Source organism: Giraffa tippelskirchi, chromosome X, assembly GCF_054371585.1.
Source record: "Giraffa tippelskirchi isolate mGirTip1 chromosome X, T2T-mGirTip1v1.2.pri, whole genome shotgun sequence".
Lineage (NCBI taxonomy): Eukaryota > Metazoa > Chordata > Mammalia > Artiodactyla > Giraffidae > Giraffa > Giraffa tippelskirchi.
Window position 1 is genome coordinate 28335561 of NC_137289.1, and position 14650 is coordinate 28350210.

At 40.1% G+C, this 14650-nt stretch overlaps 1 protein-coding gene across 2 annotated transcripts in view; it reads left to right on the plus strand.

Annotated features, from left to right (window-relative positions):
- The window catches only part of TENM1 (teneurin transmembrane protein 1), a 795886-nt gene extending 781236 nt beyond the window's left edge, over nucleotides 1-14650 (plus strand). For both annotated transcript variants that reach the window (XM_081563742.1, XM_081563743.1), the window contains 5 exons: nucleotides 1593-1889; nucleotides 8127-8514; nucleotides 9382-10602; nucleotides 11192-11334; nucleotides 13307-14650. In XM_081563742.1, coding sequence (XP_081419868.1) covers nucleotides 1593-1889; nucleotides 8127-8514; nucleotides 9382-10602; nucleotides 11192-11334; nucleotides 13307-14065 — 2808 coding nt within the window. In that variant the 3' untranslated portion in view covers nucleotides 14066-14650. The remainder of the gene's footprint in view (nucleotides 1-1592; nucleotides 1890-8126; nucleotides 8515-9381; nucleotides 10603-11191; nucleotides 11335-13306) is intronic.

The window sequence follows — 14650 nt, forward strand, 5'->3', positions numbered from 1 at the left end:
TTTATCTCAGTTTTTTAAATAGAAAAAAAAAATTAGCAAACATTCTTTAAAAACCTCTTTCTGAGCCAGGATTTTGAAATTGGACTCAAGACCCCTAAAAGTTTCATACTTGGATTTCAGAGCCCACTTGAGATTTTGTTTAAAATGTTCATTGATGTGTTCATATGTATTTTTCTGGGGAAACAGTGTATAGCTTTCAGATAATTAAAGGAATCCTTGACCACAAAAATTTTAAATGAATTATCATAAAGTTTAGTTGAATAGCTAGTGAATTGGTTTAGTTCGACTATGATGAATGTAGTCAAACCCTAATGTTGATTTTTTTCCCCTACCTCATTAACCAGATATTTAACACTCTGTCCTGGATCATGTTGACAGTTCCTACAGTCACCTTGGAATCTGACACATGGGCCCATTTAGAAGCCTAACTGAGATGAGAAGAGTAATCATATCTAAAAATAACAATTACTGAGACTTCCCTGGTGGTTAGGAAAGTTAAGACTTCACGCTTCCACTGCAGGGAGTGCACATTTGATCCCTGGGTGAGGAACCAAGATCCCACATACCCTGTGGTGCGGCAGAAAATAAATATTTTTTAAAGTAATAAAATTAACAATTACTAATATTATTTTTATACATCACCAGGTACCTGTATATGTAATCTCATTTAATTCTTAGCACAGGTGTGTGATGTTGAGTGATAAACATTACTCCCGTTTCACAGATAAGAAAACTAAGGCCGAAGTAGAAAAAATGACTGGTGCATAGACATGCAGCTAATTCAGTCTCCTGACTCCCGGGTCACTGTTGTTTACATTTCTCAAAGTTTCTCCTTGTTTATTTGTAGGAGAGATGAATTTGCCATCCCAAAACATGCCTCTTTGGCATAAAGATTATTTTAGGCCAATGGAGGAGGCAATGACTTAAAGCTGCACAACCTCATTGAATGATACCACCCTTGCAAGTACTGAGGGGCCTACCAACACCTCCCAGTTACCTGCTGGCCTCCATGCAAACACTACTGAGTGGGCTTCCATGTCTAGGAGACAGTCTGAGTTGCTCTGTGTTCCCCTGTGATAGATGCAAAGTGTTATAATAGAACTGCATGCCCAGAGGAACGAGGAAGCCAGAGAAGGGAATCTCTGTATAAATTAGAGGGGGCTCTCTACATTCCTTTTTTCTGATTGCTCTTTATGTAAATAATTCACCATTCTATGTTCTAGCCACTTCTTTGGTAAAAGCAGGGAAGGAAGTCCCATTCGTCTGTAGGCGTCTGACTTACATAAAGTAAGATTACATAATCACTGAAAACTGTATCAGCACAGTTGAGACTTGAGTTGGGAAAAAACAGTCAACAACCATATGCTGAGAATCTAGCACATCCCAGTAGTTAAGACATGGCCCCAGCCTTCCAAGGTTGTAGAGTCTCCCGGGAGAATAGACAAGTTGTCATCCAAGGAGAAGCCATGCAGATTCAAAGGCAAGAGAGACCCCATTGCTGGAGAAACAGAAAAAGCTTTGGGATTGTGAATGCCCTTGATGAGGGTAACTAAGGCAGTGCTTCAAATGTACTTCCTATCTCTTTTTTGTAGGCCCATAACAGAAACCTGCTCTCCATCGATTTTGATCATATGACTCGCACAGGCAAGATCTATGATGACCATCGGAAATTCACCCTTCGAATTCTTTATGACCAGACTGGACGACCTGTTCTGTGGTCTCCTGTAAGCAGATATAATGAAGTGAACATCACATATTCACCTTCGGGATTGGTGACATTTATTCAAAGAGGGACATGGAATGAAAAAATGGAATATGACCAGAGTGGAAAAATAATTTCGAGAACTTGGGCTGATGGGAAAATTTGGAGCTATACCTACTTAGAAAAGGTAAGTGTGTAGGGAAAATAAACTAGTTCTGAGTTTCTGAATGAGAACATTGAAAGCGGCACTGATTACCCGCCTTGCTGAGGACCTGTGGGAGTGAAGTCTGTATTCTGGCTGTTCTGCTCCATAAAAGTAGCAACAGCAACCACCACAAATTATACTTACAAGGATAAGCTGTTTTTCAGCCAAAAACTTTCCCCAGCCTCACGCTCTGCCAGGTACTCTTTCAAACTGAAATCAGGATAATGGCTTAGCTTTCTCCTCATTTGAGCATATTTGTTCATGCTCCTGAAAATGTATCTTTACTACTATGAAAGCTCACAACGAAGTAAAATAGGTAGAAAATTATAAAATTGCGTGTTAATGTATCTCAGCTCTGGAAAAGAGGCTCTTACACAGAGGATAAGGAATTCTAATTTTGTTAGGATAGTCAGTGATGGTTTAATGGTATACACTGGAGGGCATATTTTCCCAAGAAATCGGTCTGAGGGAGTGGGGCTCCCTTGTTGTTAATAGTCCTTTGTACACAATGAGTCTCCAGTAGCATCTTTAATAGGAGCGCGTGGCCTCTGTCTGCTGGGAATGGGCAAGGATTTTAATCCTGCCCCCTGGATCCATTTGTCAAACATCAGCCTCCCACAGCAAAATGGTTTCTAGCCAGACCAGTAGCAGAAGACAATAAGAGAAATTGATCTCTGTCTGCCATCTCAATTTCTGACATCCTAAGATGCTATCTCTTTTCCCCTAAATCTATCCTTTCAACTCAGTTCATTAGTCCTGAATTAATTTCTGGGAAAACTGAAAAACTTTTTCCCCTGAGGTTTCAAGGAGAGTCAGTATGGATTAACCCCTAGAAGCTCTTAGAAAAGTCATGGGTGCTCATAACTCACGTGGTGAAATTTCACTATTTGCACCAAATAATGCTAAGCCTTTTTGATATACCCCTGAAAGTTTTTTTTTAAGTGTTCCAGGGGTTGTATGTTATTATAAAACTATTGTACTATTTCCCAGAGTCAGTCACTGGGAAATTTGCCAAATTAGAAATGTCTAGGAGATAAAGCAGAACTCCACTTGGGAGCCAGGGTAAAGGACTGAGTCCTTTGCTGTCTGTACCCGCTGTCCTTTTCTGCTGAAGAAATCGATGAAATCTCTAATCCGCACTCTACACTGGGCACATCTGAATCTTTTAGAGTGGATGTTTTCTCTTTTGAATTTTGGTAACAAGAATGATTGGCAAAATCATACAACTAATGTCCACAAAGTGCTAAACTTGTTGCAAAATTAACTGAATCCAAATATTTGTTGTATGTTCACAGAGGCAAGGCGTGTAATGATGACCTTATATGAAAAAAAAGAAAAAAGTGCCACTGATGACTAGCAGAATATAGGCTGATTAGTTTTTTCAAGAATGAGGATTTGTTTGCTCTGATCCTCCCATAGGTCTACATGTGACTAGTGAAGGAGCTGACATGCCTTAGGAGTATGTACAGCTTTGAGGGACTTCCCTTGCAGTCTGGTGGTTAGGATACCACACTTTCACTGCCAAGGACCTGGGTTCAATCCCTGGTTGGGGAACTAAGATCCCACAGGAATATTTATAGGTTTGAACTCAGAGCCTTAACCTCATTAGTGCCATAGTCTGGCTGCTGAGCTAACTGCCTATAGACAATTGCTTCTAGGTCTCATAAAACTTTCCCTTTAAACTGTCTATACAGTGACAGAAAAGCTTGTTGAAACTTAAACTTCAGTCCTGCATATAGTTATTTAGCCTCTCCTCTGACATTAATGAAGAATTTTATTGTTCCCCTTTTCTGAATTAACCGATTGCTTCATCACAGTTATTTCAGCAAAGAATCATGTGAAGCAAATTTCACATGAATTCATTCTTCTTTTTTTCACATAAATTCTTTTGGCTGCAGTAACTTACCTGACAATAATTCTTTAAAAACAAAACAAAGAAACTCCCTGAGACTGTCAGTGTCTGAAGTGGACAAAAATAAGACCTTACTGACACAGAGTAATGTATGGAGAATAGCCCCAGCGACTCCCCAAAACTCATTTATTGACCAGTGAGACAAGCCAAATCACTTGTGCCTTTTAGTTGGCTTTTCTCCCTTTCTTAATCTTACATTTAATTTGTTCTCTAATTACCAGGTAGCCCCTGACTTAAGCGATGCTATTATGCAAAACTCAGAGCCTACAAAATCCATAATTATGGAATGGTTCTTTACTTTCCAAAAATCATTTATCACGAGATTGATTTTATTAACATTATTACCAGTGATAATAATTAATTCACTGAATAGAAGCAGCAATTAAATGAAATAACTTAATATAAAGCACCTGGCACATCTAGTCATTCAATAAAAGCTAGTTTCTTTCCATTTAAATTGTGCATTCTAATATTATTCTAGTATTTATTAAGTTGGAGAACTTAGTGCTAGCACCTACTGCTACTTGAAGGTGAATTAAAACAGGAAAGAACAGGAGGAAGGAAGGAAATTAAAGTATCTTTGAAATTGTGATTCTAGAAAGAAAAGGGAAAGAATATTCAATTTACCAAAATCCAATTTACATGTAATCTTCCAGGGAGGTGATGAATTTCTGTGCCTCCTGTGCTCTTTTCAAGTCCTCTCTTTATTGTGGCCTTTGCTAGAACATTCTTTCACTATGTCTGGGGCAGAGCAAGACTAAGAGATTGGCTCTAGAACTATATTTTGAAGTAACAGTTCTCCAACTTTAAAAATATAAACCTCTTTTTATACCTCTAAATACTTCTTGTTGGACCTTTATACATTTGCTTGGCATCCCTATACCATGATATATTGAAAAAAGCAAACAGCAGATATTTTACCTCAGTGTGCAGAAATTTTGTAAAAATTATTTGACTTCCTCTAGAGTAAGTAAAAATTATGGTTATCATTTTCATGCACAATGGTTTGTAGCCATTAGGAGAAAAATAATTATTTGGGTAATAGCTGTGGTTGCTTAAATTATCTCTTCTCTATTAAAAAAATCAATTATTGTTTCTTAAATTTTCTCTCTGTGGTCATTAATTCTCTGTCTTGATTCATGAGCCTTCCCTGAGTTAATTATATTTTGAAGACTTGTGGGGCTAAAATTTTGTATTACAGGAAATGTAAATCTTTCCGTTTCCTAAAAACATTCTTAACAACTTCATTTTTAAATGCATTTAAATATATTTTATAATCATTTAATAAGAGGCTTTAGTCTGATACATTTACACAAAATTGCCTCTTTGGGCCTGAAATTTTCAAAGGCTGCCTAGAGGGAGAGAATGAAGCCTTTGGCTTGTGCTTCCAGGTGGCCCCACACTGCCATCTGGTGGTCATTCAGATGCCTTACTTTTTCAAATTTCGGCCATCTCTCGTTTCTGAAAGTGTTGGTCACTCAGTCGTGTCCGACCCTTTGCGACCCCATGGACTGTAGCCCGCCAGGCTCCTTTGTCCATGGAATTCTCCAGGCAAGAATACTGGAGTGGGTTGCCATGCCCTTCTCCAGGGGATCTTCCCGACCCAGGGAATCAAACCCAGGTCTCCCACATTGCAGGCAGATTCTTTACTGTTTGAGCCACCTGGGAAGCCCATCTCTCATTTCTACTCCTGTTCAAATGAATATGCAGCCATGGTTTTAGTTTTCTTCTTTACAATGATCTCACAATCATTTAGGTTCTCACAATCAACTTTTTGGAAAATACCAAGTCTCCCACTCTAGTGTTTGGCCTAATAAGAAATGACCTTTTATTCTATAGCTGCACTGGGGGCGTTGGATGGACTTAGAAGTATTGTTTTCAAACAAACTGATAATAATGTCCATCCAAAATGACAAAGTAGCCTAGCGAGAGCTTAATGCTATTCTGGCAACACAACGGTTACATTCACGAGATTTCTAATCATGTCACCCACATTCTTGGTCAGCACAGCATCAGCACCACCTAGGAACCAGGTCAGGCCATGGTTTACTACAGCACAGAAGATGAGAGCAGGGAGAGAATGCAGTGGTGATGTGCTATAAATGTTTGGCAAGGCTGGTGCAGCAACTGGAAAAGGCAGGCTGGTACTGGATAATGTGTGCTAGCCATATGGTGACTGTCTCTGGCCCGCCTCACAGGTGACAGATGTCATTTGTTCATGGCAAATTGACAGAAGAGAGTGGAAAGGAGCTGAGAAATCTGGATTTCAGCAGAGAGGTAATGCAGAAGCATTGCCCACCAGTTTCACCCCAGGATCTGTTGAGTTCTGCCTTGGTCAAGGACGGGGTGGTCCCTTCATGTCCTCGTGCCCAGGCAGGAGTTCCAAGTCTCCTGCCTTCTGTTCAGCAGGGTTTCCGGAGTTGCAGGCTATCCACAGGTGATGAGGTGACAGGGTTTCCACACACGGCTCTGTACCCCAAGGCAGAGTACCTGGTGGAAGAGCAAGAAAGGATAAGCCAATGAGCAAACAAGTGCTGACTTTGACTTCACAGTATTGACATGTGATTTGAAATCAATTCTCAGAAGCGCAGGGAGGACATGCAGTTTCAAGAAGCACGTTCAATATTAGAATGTAATTTCATATTTAGAAGATTTAAATGTGCATTATATATGCTTCTGTAATTCATAAATATTTACATAATTTATATTTAGAAGATAAAATGGTACTTATTGTTTTCATAACAGAAACTTCAGAAAATAAAGCTCAACTAAATCTTTTTGCTTGATAAGCCAATTCTCTAGAAAGGAAGGGTAAAAGCTCCCTTGGGGAGATACATCACAATTTCCAGGGGTGAGCAATTTTTATTAAAAGATGAGATTTAAATGCTTTTCAATTAAAAATAGGGTTTGAGTTCTCCTTCAGTGTTCCTTTTATGACTATATTTAAAATTAAAGTAAGATAAAACAATGTCAATGAAACACCTGTTACATGCACGGCATTATACCTCAACAAATAACCTTCTGAAATACAGATCAGTTTGGAGGAGAGGGCGTGCATAACCAGAGAATTCTCCACTTTTAATGTCATGTTTCCCTAACATCATTTAAAACATGAATTGTAAAGCTATGCAGTAGTCCCTCCTCTCCCACAGGGGATACATTCCAAGACCCCTCCATGGATGCCTGAAAGTGGGACTAGTACAGAAGCCTATATATACTATGTTATTTCCTGTACTATCGGGCGGGTAGCATATATAGCATGGATACACTGAACAAAGAGATGATTCACGTCCTGGGAAGGACAGCATGAGATTTCATCATACTACTCAGAACAGCATGCATTTTAAAGCTTAGGAACTGTTTATTTCTGGAATTTTCCATTGAATATTTTCAGACAGCAGTTGACTGTGGGTAACTCAGAAAGCAAAACTGCCGATAAGGGGGGATTACTGTAATGATAATATTTTATATACAACTTTTCAGAAAGACATCTGCTACATGAACTCAATAAGTAATTTTTGGTGGCTAATACTTAATATACAGCATGCCCTGCCCTCCGTGTCCCTCCCTCCAATTCATCTCCACATTGAAGCAATAGTAACCTTTCTGAAATACCAACTGGATTGTTTTTTCCAGTGGCACAAGTGTCCTCTCCTTCCATCTGCTTTCAGTGGTTCCCTTGTTGTCAACAGGTAAAAGTCCAAACTCCTTAGCATGGCTTAGAAAGCTCAGTGTGATCTAAACCCAGCCTACCTGACTAGCCTCATCGCTTGCCATTTACTCATCCCTTCCAACATACCCATGATCTGGCCACACCAAAAGCCCCCACGTTCTTTGAAAAGACCACGTTCTCTTTCTTATCTAGCCACTCATAATGTTCTGCTCTGTGTCAGGAGTACTCTTCCCATCCAGCCCACCCACCTCCCTGTCTTCATCTGGCCACGCCCTAGTCACCCTTTAGGTCCCAAATGCAAATGTCACAGTCTCCAGGATGCCTTTCTTGACCTCTGAAGTCTAGGTTGCTGCTCTTCCTCCACCTCCCATAAGCACCCTTGAATTTCCTCTGTCATAACACATTTCACACTATATTGTAGTTGTTTGATTATTTGTATTTCTCCTCCATTAATCTGTAAATTCCATGAGGACAGACACATTATTGCCACTACTGTATACACTAGGGTCCACCACAGTGCCCGGCACACAGTAAGTGCTCGATAACTTTGTACTGAAAGGATGAATGGGTATTTTCTTTAATCTCGTCAACTTTAGTGGTACTATTATGCTGTCGTGCCTTTGTCTCGTTTCAGTCTGTGATGCTTCTCTTACATAGCCAGCGGCGTTATATCTTTGAATACGACCAATCGGATTGTCTGCTCTCAGTCACCATGCCTAGTATGGTGCGCCACAGCTTACAAACCATGCTTTCGGTGGGCTACTACCGGAACATCTACACCCCACCAGACAGTAGCACTTCTTTTATCCAAGACTACAGTCGAGATGGCCGACTACTGCAAACCCTGCATCTGGGGACAGGGCGCAGAGTTTTGTACAAGTACACCAAGCAAGCAAGGCTGTCCGAGATTCTCTATGATACCACCCAGGTCACATTAACATATGAAGAGTCTTCTGGAGTGATTAAGACAATACATCTGATGCACGATGGCTTCATTTGCACAATCAGATACAGGCAAACAGGTTTGTGGTGAAAGGGTGGTGATGTATACAAGCACATCGGTCTTAGGAAATTTTTGCTGGCCACAGTCTGAGATAGAAGCATTAACTTACAGACATGCAATTCAACCAAATTTGAGTCATCAAATTATCTTCCATTGAAAATGAAAAATATATGATAGATGGTGTGAAAGCCAATTCCTTAAAAATACAGTGCATTTCTCTTTCTCTCAGCCCTCAAGAAAGTTGAACTCTAAGTACCTAGTCTAACTGGGTACCCATCCCTACTCAACACTAAATCGTCCCAAAGATGCAAAGTCTCACTCAAAAGTCCCAAAGATATGAGTCTCACTGAAACTAGTTCAAGCCTTGTGCAACCTCTATAAGCCTCAGTTGATGGCAATATGTCTTCAAAAGTCACCATTTTTTATTGTGTTTCATCCTGTGGGTTTATAAAATACCAAAATCCGTTACTTGAATACTGGATTTGGTCAAAACCTGAACTTCTGACCTTGTAGCACAGGTTAAATGAACTGAAAGTATTTTTGTCAGTAATTATAAAAAGAGCACGTTTATAATATCAGTTTCATCACTTCAACTGCTGGTTGGGTAGTTGAGAATGGGTTATTACTTCTGAAGTTCTTATAATTAAATTATTCTGTAACTATAATATGCAGTATTTTAAATGTTTTTCATATTTGGTAACCACAATGATGAGAATATGTATCTAGGAGATGAGATGTCCGGGCATTAGATATCAAACATCAATCTCTAATATTTCATTTTGAATGTGAAAACATCAGCACTAAAGAAAAGAACACTAGAACTTTCTGATTGTTCAATATTGAGCCTCTCACATTGTTCTCATGATTTTTATTTTGACCCCTTCAGGACCTCTTATTGGGCGCCAGATTTTCAGATTCAGTGAAGAAGGCCTTGTGAATGCTCGCTTTGACTACAGCTACAACAACTTCCGTGTCACCAGCATGCAAGCTGTGATCAATGAAACCCCTTTGCCCATAGATCTGTACCGATACGTTGATGTCTCTGGTCGAACAGAGCAGTTTGGAAAATTCAGTGTAATTAATTACGATTTAAATCAAGTCATAACTACTACCGTGATGAAGCACACCAAGATCTTCAGCGCCAATGGACAAGTCATTGAAGTCCAGTATGAAATCCTAAAGGCAATTGCCTACTGGATGACTATTCAATACGATAATATGGGCCGAATGGTAATATGTGATATCAGAGTAGGAGTAGATGCCAATATAACAAGATACTTCTATGAATATGATGCTGATGGGCAACTTCAAACTGTTTCTGTAAACGATAAAACCCAGTGGCGTTATAGTTATGATCTTAATGGGAACATCAACCTCTTAAGCCATGGGAATAGTGCTCGTCTTACTCCTCTCCGATATGACCTCCGAGATCGCATCACCAGACTTGGAGAAATTCAGTACAAGATGGATGAAGATGGCTTTCTGAGACAGAGGGGAAATGACGTATTTGAATATAATTCTAATGGTCTGCTGCAGAAAGCCTACAATAAGGCTTCTGGCTGGACTGTGCAGTATTACTATGATGGGCTTGGGCGACGTGTGGCCAGTAAGTCCAGCCCTGGACAGCACCTCCAGTTCTTTTATGCAGACCTTGCCAACCCCATAAGAGTTACTCATTTGTACAACCACACCAGCTCAGAGATTACATCCCTGTATTATGATCTCCAAGGTCACCTTATTGCCATGGAGCTAAGCAGTGGTGAAGAATATTACGTAGCCTGTGATAATACAGGCACCCCACTAGCCGTGTTCAGCAGTCGGGGTCAGGTGATCAAAGAGATACTGTACACGCCTTATGGAGATATCTATCATGACACTTATCCTGACTTTCAGGTCATCATTGGTTTTCATGGAGGACTCTATGATTTCCTTACTAAACTAGTGCACCTGGGGCAAAGGGATTATGATGTTGTCGCTGGTCGATGGACGACGCCTAATCATCACATATGGAAACAGTTGAACCTCCTTCCTAAACCATTCAACCTCTACTCCTTTGAAAATAACTACCCTGTTGGCAAAATTCAAGATGTTGCCAAGTATACCACAGGTATTTAAATGGCATAATGCTGTACGCTAGAGTAAAGAGAAAACGCTCCATGGTGTTTATCACATAATCTCAATGCCTTTGTAAGGATGCTTCCTCTTCCTGCCAGCTAGCCCACAAGTTATTGTGCAATCTCTTCCTTGGTCTTCTAGAGTGAGCAGAACTGTACACGTTGGCGTAAAACATGATACTTTTGCATCCTAGTACATTTTCTTCTTTCCTTTTAAGCTTTCTGTTCAAAGTTTTCACTCTTAAAAGCTTCTACAAATAATTTCACAGAAGAAAAATCAGGATTCTGTTGCATCAAATAAATCTAATACCAGAGTCTGTGTGGCATTAATACCCCTACCACACTAAGAATTTCCACACAGTAAACTGAGCCAATCTCTATGATTATCCATGAATCAAAAGGTTTCCCCAGAAAAAGGATCAGATGTTTTCGAGTGAGTTACATAAAGGGGAGCTTATCCCTAACTTACCATTGGCTAAACATACCAAAGGCAGGAGAGGTATCTTTCAAGCTTTCCACAAAAGTTGTAAAGTATGGGCTTTAAAATGTTTTTTTTTTTCTTTTAAATTTTGCATCTCACAGATATTGGAAGTTGGTTGGAGCTATTTGGTTTCCAATTACACAATGTACTACCTGGATTTCCCAAACCAGAATTAGAAAATTTGGAATTAACTTATGAGCTTCTACAGCTTCAGACAAAAACTCAAGAGTGGGATCCTGGAAAGGTTAGTAAATGTTTTACCATCCCTACTTAGCTGAAAAAACAGAAGGACATCCAACACCATGAAATAGTATTAACATATATGTGCTTACTTCTGTCTGAGTCTTCTTGACTATCCACTTAAATGTCCGTGATTAATGAGGAGGTAGGAAAGAAGCTTCCCTGAGGAAAGGATCAGTGAATTGGAGCTTTGGGAAAAGACAAGACTAACGTGTGACTTGATGACTGCTGCAGTAGACTGACAAGAGGAAAGTGGAACTGAACTTTCACGATTCTAAAATGGGTAGTTATGGATTCTATATAGAGAAAATTGTTCTCTAAGAGACATAAAACATCAGATCTCCAACTGAAAAATAAATCAGAGCATAGTGCATTAGAAGCATGGGAATAACAAATTATTCTGATAAATGGGACTTACCTGGTGATCCAGTGGTTAAGACTCAGAGCTTGCATTTCAGGAGGCACAGGTTCATTTCCTGGTCAGAGAACTAGGATCCCGCAGGCTGCACAGTGCAGTCAAAAAAAATTATTCTAATAAAGAAAAAGTATGTAAGAGCAGTGAAGCAAAATCATAAATATTAGAAACTCTCTGGAAAAATAGGAATACCAAGACATTCAAAGTTCAGCAGGAAATTCCATCACTTAATGAGATACAAAGTGAAAGCAAGAAGGAACTTTTCCTTTCAGATGAAAGAAAGAGGAATATCTGTGTCTGCAAATATACATATGGCTTTAACAAAATAAAACTGAAATTTGGGTGGGAGGGCTTGAAATTCAAGTATAAAAAATTATAAGTGAAATGCAATTCTAAGTAGGTACTAGAGGCTTATCCCTTTTTGTAAATACATATAACATGTAAATGCTTTTTGTAAATAAAAGTCCTGCAAAAAGTTTAGCAAAATTTTGGAAATTTCTGATGCTTTTAAATGGATACCTGGAGGTTCATTATTCTCTTGTTTATTTCTTAATATGTTTGAAATCTGCCATAGTAAAAAGAGTTTTTTAAGTCATTTATGTTTATTTTTGGCCACTCTGGGTCTTTGTTGTTGCTCAAAGTCTTTCTCTAGTTGAAGCGAGCAGAGGCTACTCTTCATTTGAGTTACACAGGCTTCTCATTGCAGTGTCTTCTCTTGCTGTGGAGCACAGACACTAGAGCGCATGAGACCAGGGATCAAACCTGTGTCCCCTGCATTGGCAGGTGGATTGTTAAGGACTGGACCATCGGGAAAGTCCCAAAAGTGTTTTTTTTTAATCCACATAAAAAGACCTATGAACTTGCTGATTTGCCCTTGTTATTTATAAGATCATGAGCTACTTAAAAGTAAGAATGATGCCTTATACCCTCTCTTTATACCTCACTGTGGCTAATGTATTACTCTACATTCAATAATAAACAGCTAGTCAGTGTCTGTTGAATTGGAAAAAATAAAGTGTCTTTTTGGGGGGGGAGCTTCCCAGGTGGCACCTGTGGTAAAGAACCCACCTGCCAATGCAGGAGATGTAGAGACATGGGTTTGATCCCTAGGTTGGGAAAATCCCCTGGAGGAGGGCATGGCAACCCACTCCAGTATCCTTGCCTGAAGAATCCCATGGACAGGGGAGCTACAGGCTACGGTCCATAGGGTCACAAAGGGTCAGACATGACTGAAACGACTCAGCACGCACACAGAACCACTTAAGTGCCTTCTAGCTCTCAGATTCTATGATATCAAATTTGAACATATTTGCTTATGTTTAACCCTTAACTCACCAAGATATCAAGAAATATATGCCAGGTAATCAAATCACCTGTTAGTCTTTTCCTTTCCAAAACTCGGGTGAAGAGATTTCAAATTTGGCTTGTTTTTAAATCACAAACCAGCAAATTAAGGACAGGAGGAAGCAACCTGGCAAACCTTTGCTTTCTACGATCACCAAGCATATGACAGGTGTCTAATCCTGTGCTACACTTGCTCTGTGCCTTTCTTCTTTCCTAGACCATCCTGGGTATTCAATGTGAGCTCCAGAAACAGCTCAGGAATTTCATTTCCTTGGATCAACTTCCTATGACTCCCCGATATGGTGATGGACGGTGCCTTGAAGGAGGGAAGCAACCAAGGTTTGCCGCTGTCCCTTCTGTTTTCGGCAAAGGTATAAAATTCGCCATCAAGGATGGCATTGTAACAGCCGATATTATAGGAGTAGCCAATGAAGATAGCAGGCGGCTGGCTGCCATTCTCAACAATGCTCATTACCTGGAAAACCTACATTTTACCATAGAGGGGAGGGACACACACTACTTCATTAAGCTCGGGTCTCTGGAGGAAGACCTGGTGCTCATTGGTAACACTGGGGGGAGACGCATTCTGGAGAACGGTGTCAATGTCACCGTGTCCCAGATGACTTCCGTGTTGAATGGGAGGACTAGACGGTTTGCAGATATCCAGCTCCAGCATGGGGCTCTGTGCTTCAACATCCGGTATGGGACGACTGTCGAAGAGGAGAAGAACCACGTGTTGGAGATCGCCAGACAGCGCGCCGTGGCCCAGGCCTGGACTAAGGAACAAAGAAGGCTGCAAGAAGGAGAAGAGGGGATCCGGGCGTGGACAGAGGGGGAGAAACAGCAGCTGCTGAGTACCGGGAGAGTGCAAGGTTATGATGGGTATTTTGTTTTGTCTGTCGAGCAGTATTTAGAACTTTCTGACAGTGCCAATAATATTCACTTTATGAGACAGAGCGAAATAGGCAGGAGGTAACAAAAAAAATCTCTGCCTTTGCGTCACCAAAGACTGCCTGTTTTTAAAACATACAATGGTTTATTGTATCAGTTTTCTAGATCAGAACTCTGTATATGTAAATATGGAGGAAAAACATATCCAACTGCCTTTCAATGTGACAGAAGATGGTATTTTAATATTGTTTGTTTAAACTCTTTAAGAAATGACAGATTTTTAGTTCTTGTGTGGCAGTATTCAAAATAACACAAATAGAACTCAAACAACTAAAAAAAAAGTTTTCAGCAAGCACCACTTTCAATTTGTTGAGCCATGCAGATGTTCAAATATAAAGCAAGAACCCGAGGTTCTCTGTTGTGACACAAGGTTACATACTCAGCTGTTGGCAGAACTTGCAGGCTATTTGAAAGGTGGTGTAATAGGATCTGAGCTGTGTGTTTCGAAAGACTACCAGCTCTTTCAAGTGTTCCAGATCTGTTACAAGAGACTTCGAAAGAAGTGTAAAATGTCCTCGGCCACCATCTCCTAGAATCAGGACTCATTTACCCTTCCTCCCTGATGATTCCTCCTTGCTTGTTGAAATAAATGCCATGTTGTTGTGCTGTG